The sequence below is a fragment of the Mesoplodon densirostris genome, chromosome 18, assembly GCF_025265405.1.
Source record: "Mesoplodon densirostris isolate mMesDen1 chromosome 18, mMesDen1 primary haplotype, whole genome shotgun sequence".
NCBI lineage: Eukaryota > Metazoa > Chordata > Mammalia > Artiodactyla > Ziphiidae > Mesoplodon > Mesoplodon densirostris.
Genome location: NC_082678.1, coordinates 45,802,883 through 45,829,506, shown reverse-complemented (window position 1 = coordinate 45,829,506; position 26,624 = coordinate 45,802,883). Strand labels below are relative to the sequence as shown.

At 40.3% G+C, this 26,624-nt stretch overlaps 1 protein-coding gene across 8 annotated transcripts in view; it reads left to right on the top strand.

Annotated features, from left to right (window-relative positions):
* The window catches only part of KIAA0753 (KIAA0753 ortholog), a 61,017-nt gene that overhangs the window by 15,990 nt on the left and 18,403 nt on the right, over window positions 1–26,624 (top strand). For 7 of the 8 annotated variants that reach the window (XR_009530458.1, XR_009530461.1, XR_009530457.1 and 4 more), the window contains exons 5-13: window positions 1,274–1,336; window positions 1,744–1,959; window positions 3,870–4,080; window positions 13,895–14,130; window positions 14,823–14,989; window positions 17,106–17,225; window positions 21,975–22,053; window positions 23,108–23,191; window positions 26,224–26,409. Coding sequence is in view for 1 of the 8 variants with exons in the window: in XM_060082824.1 (XP_059938807.1) it covers window positions 1,274–1,336; window positions 1,744–1,959; window positions 3,870–4,080; window positions 13,895–14,130; window positions 14,823–14,989; window positions 17,106–17,225; window positions 21,975–22,053; window positions 23,108–23,191; window positions 26,224–26,409 (1,362 nt within the window). In the remaining 7 variants the exon portion in view is untranslated. The remainder of the gene's footprint in view (window positions 1–1,273; window positions 1,337–1,743; window positions 1,960–3,869; window positions 4,081–13,894; window positions 14,131–14,822; window positions 14,990–17,105; window positions 17,226–21,974; window positions 22,054–23,107; window positions 23,192–26,223; window positions 26,410–26,624) is intronic. The other variant, XR_009530462.1, reaches the window with a different exon arrangement.

The window sequence follows — 26,624 nt, the reverse complement described above, 5'->3', positions numbered from 1 at the left end:
AAAACCTATATGTCCTTTCCCCAGAAAAAAATGCTTATACAGCCCATATTTTTGCAGATAAATTTAAGTGGATCAGTTACCCTGAAACCCGTGGTCCCCAGTAATGTACCTTATAGTCTTCGAGGATAGGGACCTTGTTAGTTTCCCATCTGTCTCATGTTTATTGTGTACTAGAAGCTTAGTAGATAGTAAATAGTTTAATCGTCTTTACGAAATAGTAAAGAGTGAAGAATGTGTTGAGTGTCTTTCAGGACACATGGAGTGGCCGATAAGCAGGCATTTACATTTTTTACATTGTAGATAGAATTTTTAAATGTTTGGTTTAACTTTAACGCCTTACTCATTAGTAAGCCTTGAACGCATTTCTGGCCACTTAGCTCACGTGTTAGCCTTATTGCTGAACCCCAAACTGGACTCTTTCATTTCAAAGAAAATGCATGAGTTAGATTTTGTTTTGTATTTTTGTTGGGTTCGTTTTGTTTTTTACTCTGTGCTGCTGCCATAAAGATTGTTCTGAAACACGAATCAGAGCTGTGCTTGAAAGGTTTGACTGGCTTGCTGTTACTTAGAGGGTGGAAGCTGAATTCTTTAGCCACGGCACTGAAGACATCCTGATCTGGCCCTCCTACCTTTCCAGAGTCACCTTCACCTTCACTCCTTCATGTTAAATTCCTCTTACATTGGGGACCAAGGGATGGAAGGTGAACCCTGTGCTCTAGTCACCATCTCGAACTGGAAACCAATAGCTACTTTGGGGGTGCATGAATGAAGAGCCTTGTTTCATTTTCAAGTGACTTGAATTAATAAGGGTTATATTTGGGACTTCCCTGGTGGCGCAGTGGTTAAGAATCCGTCTGCCAATGCAGGGGACACGGGTTTGAGCCCTGGTCCGGGAAGATCCCACATGCCGCGGAGCAACTAGGCCTGTGCGCCACAACTACTGAGCCTGCGCTCTAGAGCCCGCGAGCCACAACTACTGAGCCCATGAGCCACAACTACTGAACCCCATGGACCTAGAGCCTGTGCTCCACAACAAGACAAGCCACCACAATGAGAAGCCCGCGCACTGCAATGCAGAGTAGCCCCTGCTCGCTGCAGCTAGAGAAAGCCTGCACGCAGCAACAAAGACCCAACGCAGCCAAAAAAAAAATAAATAAATTTATTAAAAAAAAAAATAACGGTTATATTTGGACAAGAGAAAATGTATCCTTTTCTACGGAAAAGATCAGTGGAAAGGTACGAAGTTTTCATTTCTCCCCCCTTTACAAAACAGGTTAAAGAAATCCAGGAAGAATTGGATAAATTGAGTCCACATAAAATTAAACACACTAAGAAGGTATGATGCAATTTAATTATGATTAATACTACTTATAAACTACATTTCCAGTGTTTTGTTAGTATTATGTGTGGGTTCCCTGCACTAATATTATTTTCAGTGCTTGTAGAAACCTATTAGGGAGTGAGCATCTTACATATTCTGAATTTGGGCTCATCTTCCAAGAAACGGGTTCTGAAAATAGATTTTTGTTCTTGCTCCTGGTATAAGAAACTGAGCATACAAGGGAAAAGGCTTTTTCATTAGAAAACCTTTCAGCTTTACAATTCCCTTTACTATGAAAAAGTTTTTACAGTAGAAGTTGTTCTTACATAGAAAGAAGATGGGCTATAAACGTTCATAAGGGTTGGGTTAATGTTTAGAAGTTGTGAGTATTGAAATAACTCTCGCATCTCATTTATTGCCAGTCATGGGCAGTGTCCAGGCTGGCAGCTGCCCATCGAGGAGCCATTCGGGCCTTACAGATGTTTGTTACTCAGTTTACTGACCGGTTAGAGCACCCAGTTCCTACTTGGTGCAAGGAACTGGGCAGCCTCATCCGCCAGCTTTCACTCTGTTCTGCCAAGCTGGAGGCCAATTCTTCTGTCCCTGATGTGGTGATAGATATCCTGCAACAAACTGAGGTATGAAGTTGATGCCAATTTTTGTTTAAAGTGCATTGTTTCTAAGCAGGGAAGTAATGTTTACCATTGCCTAATTTCATTGAGATTTGTGGAGAACACAAGACAAAGCTGGTACCTAGTAAATTCAAGCTTTGCAGAGGGCAGAAGAAGCACTTCCTTTTAATTTTGTTTTTACAGTCTAGTCTATATTGTATTTCACTGCTTTGAGAATTGTTGACTTGAGTCTAGAACATATAACAACTCTTAACCAGGTCCATTAATTAAACAGAATGTTCCATACCGTGATGAAAAGAACTTGTTAGCATACAAAAGGAAAACAGTAAAGCACAGTTTAGATTAGTGCTTAGATTAGAATATCAGTGTGCAATCTAGATAGATTTTTGAAAAAAAAGAAACACAAAAATATATGGAAGCAGAGTCTAAAGTCTTGTGCTATGGCTAGAGACTTCTGGAAATCACAACCGGTATGTACTAGTCAGGAATAGATAGTGTTTTTAGTTTTATTGGTGACAAAGACAGCAAAAACACTGTGTCCTTAAATCTTTATAGTTCTTTGAAGTTTGTGGGGTGCTGTCATTTCATCCTTACTGCGTTGCTGTGATTTGCAGTAGGTTTTATTACTTTTATTTTACAGATTAAAAAAAAAGGTCAGAGACATGACACAGTTACTTCTCTTGATGGCTGGAAATCCAGTGCCTGTTTTCTGACTCCCATGCCACTGTTATTTCCACTGCGCCACACATTTTCATCCACAAATAAAAGGATGGCCTTTCTGTTAGTGTGACACAGTAAGCTGTTGGCTGTAGAGGAAGGATGCTGTAGTGGGAAGAATTCGAGACTAAGTGACAGACCAATTCTACCATTAACTAGCCCTTGGTGATCTTTAAGTCCCCTTCTACCTTTACAGTTTCATTATCTAGCAAATATGTTTGTGATTTACATTGGTTACATTCATGTGTATAGAACTTACTATCAGGAATGTTATTGTCAAATGGAGACCTTTAGGTAGCATATCAAATTATGTGGTGCTTTTTAAACTTATCCATAAGAAATATTTATTGGCCAGATGATTTCATTTAGAGGACATATCTTGCTAATCCTAGAAAGGATCTCAAGAGATATAGTCCCTTTCCCAAATTTTGAGCAGGAGTGCCTTAACATAATGTTTCTTAAATATAATGTTTGTCTCCTCTACATTTGGAAATATTCAGTAGCACAAGAAATTTATTCTTTCTTGTTGATGTGTACTACACCAACCCATAGCTTATTATTTTCTTATTGCCTTACTGTCATCTGAACTAAATGTCCCTGGCTGTGTTCAGTTGTCCTTAACTTGTACTGACTGGAGGGAGACTGGGCCCTTGCTGCCTGGTGACGAGTGGGTACTTGTTAGAGGACATGCCTCTCTTAGAAGGGGTGGCGGGGCACAGATCTCCCCCGTTGTGGTAGATGAGTGACGAGAGCCACTGGACATGCTAAGTTTCCTTTAGTTTATGAAGATGTACATTAAATACAGTCTGTGTGCTCACTTAAAGGATAATTTAAGTTTATGAGGTTTTCATTGAGAATTAAAATGCTTATATAGCGTATAGGATTATATTCTGAAGACTGTGGTTATTTCTTAAAATAGGAATCCTTAATTTTAGAATTTGGATGCCTTTAAGAGTGGTCATATTCTTTATTTTTTTGCTATTGGTTTTAGTGAGCTAAACATATAAAAGAACATGCCGAATTCTTTTATTAATTGGATTTCTAAATAACCAAGTTTTAAAACTAAGTGATGTTTCATTAACAATTAGAGATAGCCATTTAATAATGAGTTTCTCTGGAGTTCCCATTTTCAGTTTTATAATTGAGAAGTCAGACTTTTGTGAGATAAACTAAGAGAATGATTAACTGTTTCATGGCAGGCTTTGGAATCCCTCCTGGAAAAGACACTGTCACCAAAAAAGGCAAAGAAATGTTTCAGTGACATTCGGAGGAGATTTCCTATTGGTAGCCAAAGGGCCTTAGAGAGATGGCGAAGTACATCACCAAAGAGTGAGAGGAGGCCCGTCATAGCAAAGGAGATATTTCCACAGGAAACAAGAGGACCTTCAGTGGCAAAGAAGCTTCTTGCTAGTATGTGTCCTAAAGTGTTTATTACAAGATACTTTATTCTTTGAAATTGTCTGGACTGTAACAGTTGCCCCCCTGGGTCAGGATTTAAAGCCTAGTCCACAATAGGTGCACTTGAACTAGGATAAAGGAATAGCAACCAAAATGCTTCCTTAGGCTGGAGGCTGGAGTATTTTTCCCTAGAGGAGGGTGGAGAAAGTAAAATTCCCTTTACCTGCATCATAGCATTTGGGCTAACCAAAGTAAATCCCTGCAGAGCTGGAAGTTAGAACCCTGCTTTTTTTTTTTAAGTTTCTTTATTTACATTTTAACGATAGATATATACATATCTACACAAATACACGTTGGTTGATACATATGATCTTTTTTTACATAGGTAATAAATTCTCGTTATTCCAATAAGCAGAGTTGCAAGCTTACGTGGTGTGCACATTTAAACAGATACTGCCAACTTGCCCTTGAAAATGGGCATACAATTATGTTTTGTTTAGCAGTGACCATCAGTATGTATTTCCCCATATCCTTGCCAAGTACTTTATATAATGAAATATAAAAAATTTCCAGTCTCTTGGTGGAAAATGGTACCTTACTGTTTTATATTGTGTTTCCCTGATGCCTAGTCAGGAAGGTTTTTCTTTCATGTGTTCCTTAGCCTTGTTTATTTCCTCTTCTTTGATTTATCTGTTCATATCCTTTGCCATCTCCCTACTGGGTTCTGTCTTTTGCTTATGAGTATATAGAAGTTCTTTATATATTTTGGATCTTAATCCTTTTCTGGTTTACATGTATTGTAAATATTTTCTCTTAGACACTTACTTTTGAATTTTGTTTATGATATCTTTTCTGGCACAGAAAATTTTATTTTTACTATTTATTTTATTTACTTTTTTCAGCTGTGCCATGAGGCTTGTGGGATCTTACTTCTCTGACCAGGGATTGACCCTGGACCCTGGCAGTGAAAGCACCAAGTCCTAACCACTGGACTGCCAGGGAATTCCCAGAAAATTTTAATTTTGTAGGCAAAATCGTCATTCTTTCCTACATATTTTAATATTGTAAGAGGTAGTTCTTTCCTCTTTGTTGTTGTGCTTTTTCAAAATTTTGCCGATGGTGATTGCTTATCTTCAGAGGAATTTAGAATGAGCTTGTCAAGTTCCATGAAAAATGCTGTTGGGAGTTCAACTGGTATTACATTGAGTTCATAAATTAATTAGGAGAGGAATGACATCTTTACAATATGATCTATCAATTTATTCATGCCCTTTTTCTATCCCTTCAGTTGAATTTTATAACTTTCTGCATATGATAATCCCTGACGTAGGAATATATAGGAATTCCTAAATTTTCTTGTTAGGTTTATTTCCAGTTTTTATTGCTATTGTGAATGGGATCTGTTTTTAAAATTACATTTTGAAATTGGTTATTGCTACTTATAGGAGAGCTGTTGGATTTGTACATTGCTCTTATATCTGACACCTTGCTGAAATCTTTTATTTGTTATGGTATTGTGTTTCATTGGTTCTAAGGTATACATTTGAACATTTTTGAAATTGGGATGCATTCTTAAATTGATGATATCTTACAATTACTTGACGATATTTAAAAATTTCGTATCGGTACATAAAATAATGATATGTCTTATACTTGATATTTCAGATTTGAATAAATATGAGGTTTTGTTAGCTTTTATGTATTTTTCCAGATAGATGAGCTCACTTAAGTTTTGCCTCTCTCTTTGCAATTTTTATACCTTTCTTTTTTCCTCTTTCTGCTTTATTGAATGGATTTTAATTCAGGTAATATTGAATAATAACTGGAATGGTGGACATCAACTCCCCTTGCGTGCCCCCCCCCTTACCAGTTTAAAGGGAATGCTTTTTCATATGTGATGCTGACTATTGATTTTTGGCAAATCTGCATATGAAGTTAAGGAAATTTTCTTCTGTTCCTGTTTTGCTAAGAGATTTTCTTTTCCTCTTTTTTTTTCCTTCTTAAACTGACATATATACATTGATAGTATTTTAAAATAGTTTTAAGATTTTAATATTGAATTTTTTAATATGCCATTTATATTAGAGTGCGGATGAATCCAGTAAACTAGTTTTCCTTCTTTTAATTGAAGTGGAATGTACAGATAGAAAAGGGCACTATAAATTTACAGCTCAATTATCAGAAAACAAACGTTTGTGTATGAACACCACCCAAGCCAGGAAATGGAACATTACAAGCACTAAGAAATCCCCCTAGACGCTCCTCTTCCAACCTCCTTCCCCTGCTTCTTCCCCTCTATTAACTATCACTGTGATTTTTAATGCTGTACTTTGGTTTTGCCTGATTTGGAACTTTATAAAAAATAGAATCACACAATTGGTATTTTCTTGTGACTGGCTTCTTCCACTTAACACTTTGTGAGATTCGTCTGTTCTGTTTGTGTAGCTGTGATTTGTTTATGTTCATTGCTGTATTCCACTGTACGAATATATGGCCATTTATCTATTCTGTTGTTTTAATTATTGGGTTTTTTCCAGTTTGGGGTGATTATAAGGGAAACTACTGCGATCGTTTTTATATATGTCTCTTGGTACATGTGTGCCTGTGTTTCTGTTGGGTTTATTCCCAGGAGTATAATTGTTAGTTCATCAGGGTATGTATTGGTTCAACTGTAATAAAGATTTTTTTCAAAGTAGTTTTATCCTTTTATATTCCAACCAACCGTGTATGAGAACAGTTGCTACACATCCTTGCCAGCCCTTGTTATTAGTTTTTAAATTTTTGGCGACCTGGTTGATGTGTAAGGCTGTCATTGTGGTTTTAGTTACATTTTCTGGATGTTTAATGGTGAGTACTTCTTCATATGTTTATTGGCCATTTACATGTCTTCTTTTGTGAAGGGCCAGTTCAGGTCTCTTGACCAGTCCTCCCTCCCCAACCCTGTCATTTTTGATTCCCATTTTTCCTTTCTCTCTCTCTCTCTCCTTTTCTTTATTGATTTGTAGGAGTTCCTCGTAGGAGTATTCTACATAGGACCCTTTCTCAGTTACCTGTGTTGTAAATATCCTCACAGAAATAAGACGTAGCTTGTTTTTAAATGTTGCCGAGGTGTCTTTTGATGGACAGAATTCTTAATTTCACTGTATTCCAATGTAGCAATCTTTTCCTGTATAGGTTTTTTGTTGTTGTTGTTGTTTGTTTGTTTGGTTTGTTTTTGGATCCTGTTTAAGAAGCTTTTCCTTATGCCCAAATTAAGAAACTATTTTCCGATGTTATTTCCTAAAAAAGGGTCATTTTCTTCCAGGTGGACATCTAGTTGAGCTGGTACTCTTGGTTGAAAATATTCTTCTTTCCCCACAGTGGCATACGGTGGCACTTTTTTTTTTTTTTTTTTTGCGGTATGCGGGCCTCTCACTGCTGCGGCCTCCCCCGTTGCGGAGCACAGGCTCCAGACGCGCAGGCTCCGGACGCGCAGGCTCAGCGGCCATGGCTCACGGGCCCAGCCGCTCCGCGGCATATGGGATCCTCCCAGACCGGGGCACGAACCCGTATCCCCTGCATCGGCAGGCGGACTCTCAACCACTGCGCCACCAGGGAGGCCCCAGTGTCACTTTTGTCATAAGTTGTGTCCACATATGTGTGGGTCAGTTTCTGGGTCCTCTGTTCTCTTCCACTGATTTATTTGTTGGTTCTTATGCTAGTGTACACTATCTTACTTAACTATTCTAAGTCTTTTTTTTTTTTTTTTTGCGGTACACGGGCCTCTCACTGTTGTGGCCTCTCCCGTTGCAGAGCACAGGCTCCGGACGCGCGGGCTCAGCGGCCATGGCTCACGGGCCCAGCCGCTCCGCGGCATGTGGGATCTTCCCGGACCAGGGCACGAACCCGTGTCCCCTGCATCGACAGGCAGACTCTCAACCACTGCGCCACCAGGGAAGCCCTATTCTAAGTCTTGATATCTAGTAGAACAGCTTTTGTCACCTGTTCTTCCAGAATGTCTTGGCAAATCTTGACCCTTGGTATTTCCCTAGAAATTTTAGAATCAGAATTTGTTAATTTTCATCCCCTCCCCCTCCAACAACAAACAACCTATTGGAATTTTGGTGAGGAATTGTTATCTTTACAATATTATATGTCCCAATCCACCAGCAGGGTATATATCCCTCCATTCATTTCGGTTGTCTTTAAATACTCTCAGTAACTTTTAATGTGTGTGTGTGTTTGTTCATCTTTATTTAGGATTATTCCTTGGTATTGCTATTTTCAGTGCTTTCAGTAAATGATGTCTTTTTAAAAACTTAATTTTTAATGAATATTTTGGATATACAGACATATAGTCGATTTTATGTGTTGATCTTATATCTAGCAACCTTGCTAAGCTAATTTATTTCTAATAATTTATGGGCAGATTACTTGTGTTTTGCAGTGTATATAGTCATGTCATCTATGAATATAACCATTGGTTTATTTCCTCCTTTCCAATCTTTATTGCTTTTATTTCTTTTTCTTCTATGGTTTTCTGGGTTTATTTACTTGATCTGTAGATGACTGATCTAAAGGTATGTTCAAGTCTCTTGAGACTTTAAAAATTTCTCTTTGTATTTCTATTCATTTTTGTTTTGTACATTTTGAAGATGTGCTGTTAGATGCCTAAGCGTTCCTTACTGATAAATCTTTTTTCTGTGGATTTTGTATGTTATGATTAAATATCTCTCTTTGCCTTTTTAACGTCATTCACTTCGGATTCTGTTTTGTTTGATATTAATATTGTTTCATCTACCTAACTTGTTTGGCATTTACCTAGAATAACATTTTCCATCCCTTTATGTTCAGTTTTTCTTTGCTGTTTTATTTTAAGAATGTCTCTTGTAAATAGTTTATTGTTGGTATTTTTAACCCTGTTGTAGCATTCTATATTTAACCTACTTACATTTACTGAGATTAATAGAACATTTGAACTTCTTTTACCTTATTTTTTGTTTTCCACTTGCCACTTTTTTTTTCTTTGTTGTAATTTATTATGTTAATCAAGTTGTTCTTGTTTCATTTTGTTTCCTCTACTGATCTGAAAGTTATATATCAGTCTGGTTTTCATTTATTTCTCAATCTAAACTAATTCTGTGGAAATCTGTAGCTTAATGCACTGCCTCTATCATGAATGTAACAAAACCTAACTTACTCAGTTACTATTAGATATTTACTCACTGTAATGTGGTATTCTGTTTCCTTCACTGGTAGGCAGGTAGAACTAGTATAGCACCTTCCTTCTAACCAGAAGGCTGCCTTTGCCAGCCTTTCCCTCAGGACAGGTGTGATGTCTATTTGCCGCTGTATCCTCTGTGGTAGCCCCAAGGCCGACACATAGTTAGGCATTTAAATGAGTGACTGTGAAGAAGTGAAATAGAACAAGAAAAGGCCTCTGAGCAGCAAATCACAGTAACCTGAGTTCTGGGTGCTCATTTATGATACTCTGGAGGGAATGTGGAGAACTTTCCAGGCCTGCACACAGAGATGTGTTCCCTAAATGAGTTAAAAGAAGAGAGGCGCCCATAACTGAGTTGTGAAAGGTGAGGACCAGATTCAGAGAGAGAATTTGGGAAACCTGCTAATATAAAACTCATTGTAGGCACCAATGTGGGAAAGCAGGAAGACAGACCACCGTGGGAAAAACGGGGACCAGAAAGACCTCACTCTAGTCCCAGCTCCGCCAGTTTGTGATCCTGGGTTGATGACTTAATCTCTCTGAACCTTCATTTTTTCATCTGTGACTGGGGATAATACAGGCATACCTTATTTTTTTGTGCTTCACTTTATTGCGCTTCACAGATACTGTGCTTTTTACAAATTGAAGGTTTGTGACAACCCTGCATTGTCAGGTGATGGTTAGCATATTTTAGTGATACAGTATTTTTTAATTAAGGTGTATACATTTTTTAAAGACATAAGGCTATTGCACACTTAATCGACTACATACTACATACTGTAAACATAACTTTTATGTGCACTGGGAAACCAAAACATTTGTGTGACTCACTTTATTGTGATGATATTTGCTCTATTTTGGTGGTCTGGAACCGAACCTGCAAGATCTCTCAGGTACGCCTGTGGTCCTTATCCGATGTAACTGACTTAGTTGTGGTAAGTAGCAAATTAGATAATTCATCAAGAACTAAGTGAGCTTCAGTTATCTGGAAAATGTGTTCATGTGGAACAGCTCCGTAGTTCCTGACAGGGCAGAATGAATGGGCCTTGCCCTGGACTGAGAGAGTCAGAAGATGTGACTCTGCTGCTTGCTGACCTTGTGACCTTGAGTAAAGCACTTAACTGTTACTTCCTCATCTGAAAAACCATAGTAATCATTGCCCCACCTGCTCTGTGTGTCATGGTGAGCCTCAAATGTGAATGTGAATTGTGTTAGATACTGAAAAAGTGTGCAGATGTCAGGGCTGATCATAAAATCACTGTCGTTATCATCATTACAAGTTGAGGTATTATGGAAATTTGTAAATTTGCAAATTTAATACAGTTGCTTATGGGGAAGGATATGGTAGCCCTCTTATTTTTATTTATTTTATTGGGTTTTTTTGATCATTATAATCTGGATTTCAGAAGGTTGCAGTTTCTGTTTCTGTTTTAGAACTCACTCTACCTAATACCTCCATTCTGAATTCCTAAGGTGTCCTCTTCCTAACGCCCTCGCCCCGATCCCTAAAAGTCATAGGGAGCCACTTCGGTGGAAAACCCCGTCTTTTCAGTTGGGATATATGTGTGAGCCTGATTTGATCTTGTGATTTATGTAATTGTTGGCTGGCACGTTTCTTTACCGGCTTCTGAAATGTTCTTGCAGTGGTTGATTTCATTAGTATAACTTGTCAGATGTAAGGATGCTGGTTCCCTCCCCATCACCAGCAATGTCCTCAAACTCAGCTGCCTCTGGAACTTGTACTATATTTGCAGTTGATTTTTGCAAGTCAGAACTGAAAAGGCATCAGGACCTAGAGGTCAGAGTTGCCTTGCTATATGTAAACTTGGGGATTAATAAATAAGTTTTAGACTGAGGATTTAGTCTAAGCATTCTTTCCTTCCAATTTATGTATCCTTGCTGCTTAACTTCCATGACCTTGAAAAGAACCAGATTAAAAAAGTGATGGGCTTTCCTGGTGGCGCAGTGGTTGAGTCCGCCTGCCGTTGCAGGGGACACGGGTTCGTGCCCCGGTTCGGGAAGATCCCACATGCCGCGGAGCGGCTGGGCCCGTGAGCCATGGTCGCTGAGCCTGCGTGTCCAGAGCCTGTGCTCCGAAGTGGAAGAGGCCACAACAGTGAGAGGCCCGCGTACTGCAAAAAAAAAAAAAAAAAAAGTGATACAAGGAGAATCTGGCCTTTGGCCAGATTAAAGTAGTCTAAATATAGTTTTCCTTTTATTATGAAATATTTAAACATATAGAAAAAGAATGAAAATAATAAATACCTGTATATCTACTAGCCAGATTTAATAAACTTTAACATTTTCGTTTTATTTGCTTCAGAATTTTTTTTGGAAATAAAATATGACAGCTACAGCTGAAGTGCCTTTTATATTTCTCTCCCCATTCTATACCCCTCCCTTCCTCACCAGAGGTTACTTTTGTTATTATAATATGGACCTGCCCTGTTTTTATACCTGTACTGCTTATGTCTCTATCCATAAACACTATAAAGTATTGTTTCATATGCTATGCATTTCATGTCAGTGATATCTTACAAATGCAACATTTGCAGTTTGCTTTCCCCTCCACTTATGTTTGTAAGACTTGTTCATATTTATACATGAATTCTAATTTATTAATTTAACCACTGGGTGGGTTTCCCTTGTATGAATATACCATAGTTTATTCTCAGTTCTTATTGATCGACATTTGGGTCGTTTCCACTTTTTTGCTGTTACAAACACTGATGAAGTGAATATCTGTTCATGTCTTCCTGTGTAAGCGTGAGGGTTCCTGTAGGCTGAGTCTGTGCCCAGGAGTGAAACTGCTGGCTGACAGTGTGGGTGAGTTTTCAAGTAGCTGTGCCAGTTTACTCCTGCACTAGTAGCTTGTGAGAGTACTTGTTTTTCTATATCCTTGTTTATACATAGTATTGTCACATTAAAAATTTCCCCCTAATCTGATGGATGTGAAATGGTACCTCATTGTCTTAATTTCAATTTTTCTGATTACTGATGATCATCTTTTCATGTTTTTATTGACGGTTCAGATTTTCTCCCTAAATTGCCATTTTCTATCCTTTGCCTGTTTCTGTATTGGATTGTTTGTTTTTCTTATAGATTCATAGGCGTTCTTTATATATTCTATATATTAAGCCTATATTAGTTATATGCATTACAGAGATGTACTTCCAGACTCTGGCTTGTCTGTGACTTTATGGTGTCTTTTTGTCAAAAGGAAGTTGTAGTTTCATGTAATTAAGTTTAAATATGTTAACATTATATTTGACTTTAAGAAAGCCTTTTCTGCCCTGATGTCATAATCATATTCTCCTGTATTTTCTTCTAAAATCTTTAAAGTTTTCCTTTCACATTTAGGTCTTTATTCCATTTAGAATATAAGTGTTCAGTTTGAGGCAAGGATCCTCACGCTGAACAGTTAAGTTTTTATTTTGCTACCTATGGATACTAATAATTTCAGCACTATTTATTGAACAATCCAGTTCATATTCACTGATTTGTCATACTGCCTTTGTCATATCCATCCTGCTTCATTGGTTTCTGCCTGTTCCTGTATCACTCCCACACTGCCTTAATTATTACAGCTTTATCACGAACACTTGATCTCTGGGAAAATAAGACTCCCACCCCTGCCCTATTCCCCACTTTTTTGTTCTTCAGAATTATTTGGGCTATCTTGGGATTTTTACACTTCATAAGAATTTTAGCATTAACCTGTTTAGATCCATAAAAAAATCTGTTGGGATTTTAATTGAACTTGCATTTGAAATTGTAGATCACTTTGGGGAGAATGGACAGCTTTACAGTATTTTTTCATTCATGAATACAATTAATCCAAATTTTCTTTCATGTCCTTTAAAATACCTTTGAATTTTTTCTGTAAAAGTCTTGTACACCTTTCATTAGATTTCTTCCTTAGTGCCCTACAGTTTAGTTGCTAATGTTAATGGGGTGTTTTTTCTAATTAGTTATTTTGATCTGTGGGAATGATATTGACTTTTGTATATTTTTCTTCTTTTATCCAGAAACCTTGCTGAACTCTATTCTTAGTTGTAATTGCTTATCTGTAGATTCTCTTGGATTTTTTTTCTATGTAGGAAATATCTCATCTTCAAATAAAGACAGTTTTACTTTCTTTTCCACTGCAGGTTGTATGTCATGTATGGAGTTCAGACTTTATTCTGTATCAAATTAGGAGCCATTGAAGGTTTTGAGAAGTGATATTTAAATATTTACATTGAAAAAAATAATTATGGTAGCCAGTGATTGAAGATAAAGAAGGGGTCAGTTAGAAGATGCTATTGTTACAGTCACAGGATATTGCAAGCCTGACTTTGGGTAGTGGCAGAAGGCAAGGAAGGACAAGACATATTTAAGAATTGGGATCTGAGAGACCAGGTGAGTAAGTAAATGTGGGAGGTGAGATTCAGGGAGTCAGCCACGGCACTTAGGTTTCTGCTTGTAGAACTGCAGTAGGAGTCATAGGATTAGGAGCAACTCTGACAGCAAAACACCTCAGTTTTTAACAGGGTATTGTGAGCTTATCTGTCTCTAGATAATCACTCTCACTTGATTTGAACAGCATTTCCCTCAATTTGTCCTTCTGAAATCTTCATGTAGATAAGTATCAACCTGATACAGAGCTTCCAATGACCCAGAGGTTGGAAAACGAGCTTGATGTATTAGATGCGGATATCCTTCCTGAAGAAGCTCCATCTATTGTAGACCAAAATGCGAACTTCAAAGAAGAGGCATTAGCCCTGGCAAAAACAAGAGCAGGGAAAAAGAAGCTTGTGACTGAGAACGTGCCACCCTTTAGGAAGAAAGATACTCTGGCACCGGCAAGACTACAGCAAGTATGAAATCACTCCTTTCTTCTGGCCCATTTGTATTAATCTGACACTGTCCAAGGTCACACAGGCTGGTAAGAGGTGGAGCTAGGATTTGAGTTCTCAGGCATTTGAATGCCAGAGCCCTTGAGTCCAACTGTCTAAACTAAGCTTAGCTCCAGGTCGTTTTTATTTTTTAACAAAAAACAACAAGTTTTAATACTGTTACTAAGGGCAGGGCATTCTTTCTTGTCCTGGTTTAATAAGAGCCTAACTGTTTGGATACCAAGGTCTTCACTGGGTAGGCTATTTTAAAATTCAGGCTTTTTCTGCTTCTGATTTGGAAGTGTGAAATTTGAGAGGATTAAGATTTCCTGCTACAGATAAATATCGATAAATATTTGATATTGAAAGGCATCTTAGGGTGAGTACTTTCTAATATGGCTTTGGGAGCCAGCTGGCTTGAAAGTACATTATATTTTAATGTACGGCCAAGCCAGGGATTCTAGTTTTATGCCTCCACCCCTCTCCCCACAACCAAGGTTGTTTCAATGTAATTTGTACCCTCCCCAAATTTCTGCTACAGTGCTTTCCACTTAGGTTTTTGCTGAATGGGTGTATGAACATCATAGGGCCATTTGAAGCTTCAGTAAGCCAGAGGTTACAGCCAGTTTCTTTGATGTCCGTTTGGCTTTATAATTCATAGTTATCTCTTGCAGAGACTCCACAAAGCTGAAAAAAGTAGACCACCCCGATCTTACAGCAAAAGCACGTTGCAACGGACAACAGTCTCCTCCAGGTTAAAAATGAACCAGCAGCCTGTGAAGGACCATAGGGCTCCTTGGATACCTCCAAACCCCACACCCACGCTGGCATCTCCTAAATGGTATGTAAAAATTAACGGAACCATTTGGGTGTGTGACTTTATTTTCCTCCGCAGATCAAAGGTGACCTACTCCTTAGAGCAAATAAAGCAGCATCCTTAGTTCCCATTAAGGAGAAAAGCTTATTTGGATGAGTAATATATACATGAGATATTTTTTGCTAGAAGCCTATTGGTTCCTCTTACCTACCTAGCTATAAGTAGAGTAACTCCCACGGGTCACCCCAATACCCTGTGGACATGTTCACCGTATGGAGGATCATGGGCTGCCTTCACTTGTCTCTTCACCCAGTGGATCCTAGTTACTTGAGGCCAGGAACTGTGCCTTCCTTATATCTGAATGTACAGGGCCTGATGTAGTAAATCTTCGTAGACATCTAGTAAATCTTTGCTGAATGAATGAATATTTAAAAATAATTCCTATTCCAAGTCAAGACAATATGAATTATAAAACCATGCAAATCTCATAGATGCTGTCCTGACCGCAGGGGACAGTTAGGGTCATGCTGACATTACTGCCTTGTCACCCTCACTCATAGCACATGGAGAATGAGGACCCGCCATTCCATGGAGCTGGGGAGAAGGCATTGTCCTTCAGGGGCAGCAGAGTCCAGTTAGGTGGAAGTAGTCTTTGGGGAATTGGTTAAAAGTGAAGGGGAGGACTTCCCTGGTGGTGCAGTGGTTAAGAATCCGTCTGCCAATGCAGGGGACACGGGTTCGAGCCCTGGTCAGGGAAGATCCCACATGCTGCAGAACAACTAAGCCTATGCGCCACAACTACTGAAGCCTGCACTCTAGAGCCTGCGAGCCACAACTACTGAGCCCATGCACCACAACTACTGAAGCTTGCACGCCTAGAGCCCGTGCTCCGCAACAAGAGAAGCCACCTCAACAAGAAGCCTGCGCACTGCAACGAAGAGCAGCCCCCACTTGCCACAACTAGAGAAAGCCCGTGTGCAGCAACGAAGACCCAATGCAGCCAAAAATAAATAAATAAATTTATAGAATATATATATATATATATATATATATATATATATATATATATATATATATATAAAACAAAAGTGAAGGGAGCTTGTATACTGTGGGACAGTGGTTCTCAAAAGCACAATGGAAAGGGCCAGGAGGTAGGACAGTAAAAGGAAGGCAGCCAAAAGTAGTAATGGGGGGAGGAGAACAAGTGAGAAGATAGGTGACTTGAAGGGTTCAGCTTTTGAGAGGCAGGCAGGAAACACGGTGAGAAGCCTGGTGGGATGGAGTCCCCGAAGACTCTGAATGATTGTGAATGGATGGTTATGCTTACTCCTCGACTCTCACTTTGAAGCTGAAGAAACAGCGTCCAGCGAATCTAATGTCTTGCTTATATAGCACAGCTGGGATTAAAATCAGGTCTTCTGATTTCACAGTGTATGTGCTTTTTTGCTTTTATTTCTCTGCTCTAAATTCTATGTTTTTGGGGAATTCCCTGGCAGTCCTGTGGTTAGGACTCCGTGCTTCCACTGCAGGGGGCATGGGTTCGATCCCTGGTTGGGGAACTAGGATCTCGCATGCCACCCAACATGGCAAAAAAAAAAAAAAAAAAATTCTGTATTTTTATATATGTGTTAGTATAGAGATGTGAATTCAGTTGTAAGCTCATAAAAACAGCAGTTGGTTGGAGTTTATATTGCAAACCAAATATACAGTGGACTGTCTTCTAGAGTGTATGTGTGGTTGGTGGGGGAGGGGAGGGCATAAGGCTTATGGGCTCAAAGTGCTGTATTAGGCCTTATAAAGGCACAAAGTTGCTATGTAACATGGAATGTAATTAGTGACCCAAATCTATATATTAAAACAGGGTTCTGTTGAGGTTCACCCATTATTCTGTAATTGACAGTTGTTTTTTCGTTTAAAATAGTGATTGCTTCTATGAAGCAAAGGAGGACTTCTTTCCTTTGACACTGAGCCTGAACCCTGGAGGATCTCACTCTGCTTTGCATTCAGTTTCCGATTCAGAGCCCCATCCTGTAGATCACCATTAATTTAGCGCTCTTGTCTTCTCTAAGCTGGCACCTTTTACGAGTCATTGGATGTGGAGTGAATGATTACAAAGGCATAGTTTTCCATTTTTTTGCAGTGCTGCCTGGCTAAAGGTGAAATCTAGCCCCAAAGATGCCGCAAAAGAACAGTCTCTCCAGCAAGAAGATACTCAAGAGGAAAGTCAGTTGAGAGGTGCTGTTGAGCACGAAGCAGTGAGGTTTGTCCTGGCGTTCGTCAAGTCTTTGAAAAGTAAAGGCCCCCTTTCACGAGGAGTCTAAAGCGAACTCTTCTCTTTCCCGTGTATAAAGTTGGCTATTTAAAATGGAAATTACTAAACTTTTCTGTCAAATTATGCAGCTCAGACAGTGAACCCCTTTTTTATTCCTTGTCTAATTCATTCAAAAATTACGTATGTGTCAGTTGTCTACCAATTGCTCATTTTGTATATGGTACAGTTGTGAGCTCTCTGGAGACTTAAAAAGGGGGGCAAAAAGGACAGAATCCCAGCCGCTGCTTATTTATACTCAGTAGAGAGGACATATCACTGACTATAATTTAAGATAGAACATGGTACGTCCCCTGAGAACTGAACAGTTAAGAGCTGAGAGAGTTCAGAAAGGGGACAGGACACCTCTGCAGAGATCTAGGCTTTGTGGAGGGAGATGGAAAATCAATTAGGACTTAAAGAATAGGCTTTAAATAGGGGGTGATGAGGTGAGGCCATTCCATGACAAGAGAGCAGTGAAAACAGGTTGCTCTGCATTCATTTGGCTGGAATTGTTCTTGCAATTATGGGGAAGCCAAAGTGAAAGTGGACCATTAGATAATTTGATACTATTCACGTACCCTAAACTGAAAGCATCAAGCCCTAACACATACAATAACGTTGTTCCGAGTTAGCTTTGCCTTTCTGTTTTTATTTGACTTTGCTCTGCCTTTAGGGCTCTCCTGGGAGCCCATTTCTTTGTCTGAGCTGGAAGATACAGGAACAGCTTTGTTTTACAGCTGAGCAAGAAGTCCTAATTGCAGCAATGGCTCGTTTTCTCGAGAACATTCGGGGGTATTTTTGTGTGTGTGTGGCTCTGCACACTCACTAGGAGTGCTCTTGCGGGTGAATGTCTTTTTCCGTGAAACGTTACACGGAGAGCTTTACTGGCTCAGAGGCTGCATTACCTCCTGAGTCTTTAATGGAGCCAGGATTGGTCCTCTGGGGGATCCTGACTCCTGGTCTCTTTATGTGGTAATGATACCTGCAGGTCAAGGCAGAATTGGTCTGAGTCTTTTGTACTGTCTGCTAGACTCACTTGGCTTGATGCTGAAACTTCCAAAAGATTAAAGGAATTAGAAGAATTAAAAGCCGAAGAAATGGACAAAATGCAAAAACAGAGGTAACTGTGTGTTTCTGAGGTAGAGAAAAACCAAAGCAGCAGGGCTGTTCTACATCATCTAGTCATTTTCACAACTAGTTGAGATTGTTTAGTGGTGTAGTCACACTTCTCATGTTTATTGACCATCTGCCTGCTTAAAGTACTTTGAAGTCACCTAAGAAGCCAACAGTGGAGCCCAGACTGGAGCCCCAGGGAGTCCTGGCTGGTTTGAGGAGAGTTGGGGTGACTCTGATACCATCCTCTAGGCTCAATTGGCTTGATGCTGAAACTTCCAGGAGAACAAAGGAATTGAATGAACTCAAAACTGGAGAAATGGATAGACTTCAAAAACTGAGGTATGGGACTTCCCTGGTGGCGCAGTGGTTAAGAATCTGCCTGCCAATGCGGGGGACATGGGTTTGAGCCCTGGTCCGGGAAGATCCCACATGCCGCGGAGCAACTAAGCCTGTGCACCACAACTACTGAGCCTGTGCTCTAGAGCCCGCAAGCCACAACTACTGAGCCCATGTGCCACAACTACTGAAGCCTGTGTACCTAGAGCCCATGCTCCTCAACAAGAGAAGCCACCACAATGAGAAGCCCGCCCACTGCAATGAAGAGTAGCCCCCGCTTGCCGCAACTAGAGAAAGCCCACGCGCAGCAACAAAGACCCAACACAGCCATAAATAAATAAATAGATAAATAGATTGATTAATTAATAAGGGGGAAAAAAACTGAGGTATGTGTTTGCTTCTGAGGAAGGATAGTGAATGCTTGCCTATTCTAATTGGTCTAGATAGTTTCACCACCAAGCTGGACCATTTGGGCCTAAGCTCACTAAATGAATGAATGAATGAATATCTGCGTGCCTGCGTGTATTTTACACAGTATTTTTGCTAGGAATTTTTTCTTTTATGTGGAGTTTGAATGATATCTATAGTTTCGGAGGAGTTTTATCTGAAAGATCGGTATTATATCTGTTTGTTTGTACTGCACTCAGAGGTGCTTTTCTCCTGGCTCGGTAGGGTAGGAGGTTGACGTGCAGTCTGCTCTTGTGGGTGGCTGTGTGGATACTTTTGCTTCACGTGTTAGCTTGAGTGCAGCCTAAGGTTTTTGAATGAGGTTGCTTTTCCCATTTGCCCCCAAGAGTGTTCCCACCTGACTACGGGCACGAAGAGGTTCACGAGAAGGCTGAGTTGGTACTGCTGCAGTTGGTACATTTTTCTAGCTCTGAGAACGATTCACCCTGAAGTCACATGAACAGAATTCTCGTTGACACAGCTGTGCATGCTGTCACTGGTCGTGATAGAACGTTCACTCCCAGGCTGGAAGGGCCGTGGCTCTTTCTTTAGCGGGTGAGCACTGTGAACCACCACCCCAGACCACGAGATAGGTCAGCACCCCTGCTCTCAAACTCCCTGTGAGTCTCTCTTCAGTTGCATCCCCTTCTTTCTCCCCAGAGTTCACCACTGTCCTGATCCCTGTGTTAATCTTTTCATTACCCTTATTCATAAATCTGTTACATAAGTGTGTATCACTAGCCATATATTGTTCATCCTGACAGCTGAGAAGCAAGCCCAAACCTAGCTAAACAAGGAAAAGGCAATGCTGCTGGTAGTAGATGAAGATTCCCAGGGAAAGTAGTCTGCACAGAGTCCATCCTGCAGTTCCCTAGGAGTTTTTAGGTGCCCATCCTGGGAAGTTAATGGGCAAGGTCATGAACGAGTCCTTGCAAATGTAGGGCTTACACCATTTGGGGCATCTGGAAGTGAACCAAGTGCAGTGGACTTCTGGAAGAAGCCTGGTCAGGGGGACAGCGGGCTGCCTTGTATAGTGTTCTATTTTATCGCCAAGAAGTATTCTATTGCATGACTATCCCACAGTCTGTTTATCCATCCTCCTGTGAATTAACCTTTGGGGTATTTTCATTTTTAGTTAGTATGGGAGTTACTTTCTAGTTTTTCCACATCCTAGCTGACATTTGGTAATGTCTGGGGTTTTTTGTTTTGTTTTTTTTTTAATTTTAGCCGTTCAGGTGAGAGTGTGGTGGTGTCTTGTTGGGATTTTAATTTGTATTTCCTTGAAGTCTAATGATGATGAGGATCTGTTTTAGTGTTTATTGTCATGTGTCTATTCAAATCTTTTGCCATTTTTTAATCATTTTTTAAATTATTGATTTTTAAGAGTTTTAAAACATATTTTCTGGATTTGAGGCCCTTTTCAGAATATGTGCAGCAGATATTTTCTCACAATACTGTGGCTTGCCTATCTATTTTCTTAATGGGGTCTTTTGATGACTAGAAGTTTTAAATTTTGATTAAGATCAGCTTATCAATTTTTTCATTTTACAGTCTCTTTTGTGAAATAAGTAATCATTGCCAATGCTGACATCTCAAAGATATTCTGTGTTTTCTTCTAAATGCTTTATAGTTTTAGGTTTTATTTTTATGTCTGCAATCCATTTTTTATTAATTTCTGTACATGAGATGAGATGCTGATCCAAGTTCATTGTTTTCCTTATGGATATCTGGCTATTCTAGCACTATCTGATGAAAGGATTATTGACCTTGAGCTTTACTCTAGGGTCATCTGGGTGGCCTGTTGGATAAGGACCCTCATGTGGGTCTTCAGGTCTTTCCTTTGGGGTAGGTCAAACTATCCAGAGATGAGTCTTTTGATCTTCTGCCTGGAGGGTGAGGACTTGGATGCCAGTGTCCTAGGAGCTGAGCTGGGCAGGAGGGTGGCGAGTCTTACCACTCGGCATTCAGCTCACGTACATGAATCCCCTCTTTTCAGTAGGGCACCTACTGTCTCAAGGTAATTGGCATCCCCTAGTCAAGAGGCCCCTCCAGAGAATGAGCAACCAGACTTCCCTCAGAGTTGGAGAGAGGCAGTGGTCCAGTTGTGCGAAGCGGGGAAAGGGACCTAGGGATCTAACTTCTCAAACATCATTTGACTCTTGTCTTTTATAGTTAAGCCACCTCCTCCCAGCTCACCCCCAGGCCTAGGCATACCTGGTGCTACCAGTCTTGGGCCTCTTTAAGTCAGCAGTACAAATTGTGTGAGTTCTCAGCTTTCCCCATTATGACCCTAGAATTCAGCTTTCTCAAGTCAGTAAGTTACTTACCACTTTTGTCCTTCTGTTTCCAGCACCATTTCCCCCCCTTGTCTTTATGAGTTTATGTCTAATTCTGTTATTGTTGGGCTTGGGAGGGAACAAAATTAGCTTCATTTGTTGAGTCTTCTGCCCTCTTTAATTGTTTCAAGGCAGCCACTATTCTTTCAAAATGGATTCAGAGCCTAATATACTTCTTCAGATGTTATCTCAGCCCTTGTCCTCAAAGTTAGGTTCAGGACCAGCATTACTGCATCACCTGAAAGCTTGTTGGAAATGCAGACTCTCAGGCCTCTCTCAGACCAACTGAATCAGAATCTGCATTTAACAAGATCCCCAGGGATCTCGTATGGCCATGAACATTAGAGAGGCCCTACAGTTTTTATAATCATTTGGTTTCCCTTCGCCTGGGGTGGTAAATAAATATGCACAATAAGATATTTTCTTGCTTTTGATTTTAATTTTCAGTTTTATTTCTAAACAGTGTTTCTGCCACCCAATTAGCGGATAAGGTAGAGAAGGCAGTTCTGGAGCGTTTGAAGCCTCTTCTGGTCAAGGCCCAGGTAATCTAGTTCATCCCATGTGCTTGCCTTTTGGAAGTTCTCAAATAAAAAGAGTTGCTCCAGAGGTCACACTGAGCCTTTGCAGGGCTGAGTGTCTGGCAGCTGGAAGCTACAGTGCTGCTCCGTGCTTCATAGCGTGCGTGCAGTGCTGCTGGGGCCCCTTTTGGGCACCCACACTGTTGATGTGTCTTCCATTGTGAGTAAGGGAACAAGATGAGGGAAGAGAAAGTACCACTTTTGAGAAAGGTGAGATTTTAGTTTGGGGAATGAGTTTCTATTGCAATTTACGTTCTTAATCAAATAGAGCTATTGGTGGTGTTTAGTGTTCCGTTCACTGCTTCCACTCTAATCCCATCACTGCTCTTTCACCTCAGTGCTTTGGAATGATTTGCTCTATTTTTCCCAAGGAGAGAGATGTTAGGACAGCTTTCTGTGCACAAACCAGTACTTTCTTCAAGATGAAATTGCATAGAGCATCACCAGTAGGTTGGCCGTCCTCCTCTAAGCAGCGAGCTGAAGGCTGTGGCCAGACCCTGTAGATCCACCCCGTAAATGGAAATAATCTTGTTTGTGTGAATAGATGAGGCCACAGAAGAGCACTAGAATCTTAAATAGAATGAAGGACATTCTGGGACCCTGAATAGACCACTGAACTTCTGTATCTCTTGGTCTAAGAAATGTTAACTCATTTTTAGAGTCCATGGAAATCTCAGGACTATAGAACCGGGAGGGTTCTTAGTGGCCAAACCGTCCAACCTCCTTATTTTATCAGTGAGGAAACTGTGGAACAGAGAAGTTGAGTAATCGCACAAAAACACACAGCTACTCTGACAGTGTTTACAAAGTTGGGGGAAGAACAGCGGCAGAAAGCCAAGACCAGCACATGGCATTTATTTTCACGAAGACAAAGTGCTTTGAATTCCCGCAAAAAGCCCAATATAGCTAAAGCTGATGAACAGTTCCACACAGAAGTTATTCTGGGAGCAAAATTCATTTGTACTAATATGGGTTGTAAATTTTCATAATTTATGAGCATGCTTGTCTGTTTTAATAGAGAGTCAATTCTTCTCTGGAAGCAGATACTCATGTGAAGGATCGACTATCAGTGATCGCAGCAACAGCCCAGCCTGCAGAGAAGGTGCGTGTTGTGTGGGGCTGGCATTCTGGACTGACACTGGTATTATTGCATGATAATGTCCTCGGTTGTAAGGAAAACTGATACGCGGATTACCCTGCAAACGCTAGACTATCCCACTCCAGAGGGTGGAGGTTGTTTTTCATATTTGGCATGTTAATTCTTAGAGTGTATATTTAGCATTATGACTTAGATGAGCCTTGCAGACAGCTCACAGAAATCTCTAGAGCCACAGGTTTTTGTCAGCGGCTCTTTCCTTTCCTCCTGATGATGGAATGTGTGTAGACTGCGTGACCCTGACTGTTGATGGCCTGCGGCAGAAGAATGGCTGCCCTCATTTCCTCTGATTCAGCCTAGTTTTGCTCATTACTGGCCTAATTTCCTTTATACTGAGGGCCTAATATTTCTTGTTAGGCAAGCATGTTTTGAGTGCCTAATAATGACCAGTACCTGGCCTGGCAGAGAGAAGAGGTGGCTCAGGAACAAATGATAACATTTGAGAAGAATGAGAACATATCTTGTGGTTGTCCACCCTTGTGCTCTTCCTCCGGAGGACTTGTGTTCAGCATTTGTGGGAATGTTCCCACCCTGCCTAGGCGTAGGGAGGGGGAGGTGCAGGCTGCCTCTAGTGGGTCTTTGTGGAGGTTGGAAAGAAGTTACTGCTTTACATGCTCAAAGCAAGTAAAGGGCAGAGCAAGGGTGAAGGTCTCAGAGTTAGAAGGAAGTTGGAATGAAGTTCCACCAGCCCAACCTTAGGAACGGGAAGAAAGTAGATTTTGAGAATGTATCCCTGTTCTAATCTATTAAGCAATAGTTTAGTTTTGGTGTATTTTCGTAATTTTTGCAGTTGTAATTTTATTGTACCAATATTTTGTGACAGAATCTCATGTGAGGTGAGGCTTCTGAGACCGGAAGCTGAAAGCCTACCTCTGACTCGTACAGACTGGGCACGCTATGGCTGGATGCTTTGTGCATCAGAGCCACCAAATACCTTCTTCCCTAGCGAAAAATGAGACTAGCCTCTCATCTAGGGAGGCAGCTCCATAAGGCATATTAATATGACAGAAATATGAAGTGGTCATAAATGCTGTCAGTGAAGTAGACATGTCTGAATATTACTAGAAATGATCAGCCTTATATACAATAATCATTCTATAGGCATTAAATGGGCTTTAATACAATTTCTTGAAAAAGAAAAGTAACTCTATCCAGTATTCAGTATTCCGGGCTGCTGGTAAACATCAGCATCACTGCAAAGAATTTCCCAGGCAGCACCATCAGCAGTCAGTTTTTATAAATAACTGAATAAAAACAAACATTGAAGTTGGCATGATGAAGTAAAAAGAGTTATTTTGCTGTGTTAACTTATAAAAGAGCTGTGGGACCTTGAACACATATTCCCAGAGTTCTCATCTCTCTAATGGAGAAGACGTTTGCTGCGCTTTGCAAGTAAACTGAAGCTCTCGGTAGTTTTACTTGCAGAAAAGATGATCCCTGATATCAGGAAAAAGTTTATTGTCATTAACTGAACTTGTATGTGAAATACATTTTTCCAAAGTGTGGTTTTTTTTAGTTAAAAGTTGTATATGCACATGGCTAAAAATGCAAACGATTCAGAAAAAGTGTAATGTAAAAAGTAAAAGCTCCCCACAAACGGATACCATATGCTCTTCTGTATCCAGCTTCTTTCTTTATATTTTGGTGATCTTTCCATACCAGCATATTGGGACCTTCCTTATCTCTCATCTCATAGTATTCTTGATATTCAGTTCTTTAAATATTAAGAATGAAAGTATAAACAAGTCTTAACCAGGCCTGTATTATTGGTTTAGTTGTCTCTAGATTTTTTTTTTTTTTTTTTTTTTTTCTTTTTGCGGTATGCGGGCCTCTCACTGTTGTGGCCTCTCCCGTTGCGGAGCACAGGCTCCGGATGCGCAGGCTCAGCGGCCATGGCTCACGGGCCCAGCCGCTCCGCGGCATATGGGATCCTCCCAGACCGGGGCACGAACCCGTATCCCCTGCATCGGCAGGCGGACTCTCAACCACTGCGCCACCAGGGAGGCCCTAGATTTTTTTATTAATTTTATTATATTGGCTATTCAACTGATATTTATTTCTTTAACTTTGGTTAAGGTTGAGCATTTCTTTATATCTTGATTGGCCATTAATATATTTTCTTCTGTGAACCGTTAATTAAAAGGTTTTAAAAATTACTATGGCAGTAACTGTTCTTCGTGCCAACCACTATTGTAAGTGTTCCAATGTGCAAATGCTCATGTAATCCTTACAACTCTGAAATATAGGATTATTATTTCCATGTTACAGACCAGAAGGTTGAGGCCCAGAGAGGTTAAGTAAACTTGCCCACACTTGGAGGCATACCAGTAGGCAGAACCAAGATTTAGTCCCAGGAATGTCTCATTCCAGAGCCTGATATGATTATTCCCCCAGCAGACATTCTTTGTAAAAGCCTCTTTCAGAGCAGATTATAGACATATATTAGAATCAAAAGAAATAACACATATAAAAATGCTTTGCGAGCTATAAAGTGAATGTAAAGAATACAAGGTCAAGAAAGGCTGGTAAAGCTCTTCCAGGTTATAGGTAGAAAGTCTCAAGCAAAGACAGGAATCATGAACTTCTGTGATGTCATGAACAGGTGTTTTTACAAAGCACTGAACCAAAAAGAGAATACTGTAGGCATGTCCTCTGTAGTATGTGACATGTGAAATATTGGACATTCTTTTGAGTATAGCACAGGAATATATTTGCTTTACCAACTGGCAAAACAGGTAATAAAGATAATTCCCATGGACAGTAATGGTACTCCTCAGTTGATGTTATTGTTTAAATGACTGTGGTAGAAATTGTACTGATGTCACTGCCCTTGGGGTTTACTGACTTAGGAGAGATTAGATTTAGTGTAGAAACTGCGTGTTGGATCACTGCGTGGTTGGTTTATTATGATTAGCATTAATCTTTAAGATCTCTGTTATTTTTGTATTGCCTTTCCATCCCCTTCCCTTGTTTTGCAGGCTACAGCTATTGATTGTGAATCCAGTAGCATTCATCAGCTGGATGATTTTTTGGAAGATGCCGCTCATGAGCTCTGGGCTGTGACTCACTCTAAGATCTCGGAGCCTGAGGCCTTAGCCACCTTGGGGGACAGCAAGGACAGCCCATGTCTAGAGGCCATGATGCTCCGCATGGAGGAAATGGAGGTAAGGCCGGGACTGCCAGCTCTTGTTGGCGGCTGGCGGCTGACTTCTGCCGAGCGCCGCTCCTCTTCATGGCTCTGTAGCTTAGAACTTCAGAGTCACCTGGTCCTGAGTTTAAATCCCAGCTCGACTGCCAGCCCAGTGTACGGCCTTGGTAAAGTCCTGTACCCTCTCTAATAAGTAGGGTGCTTTTAAGGACAAAATGAGGTATGAAGTAT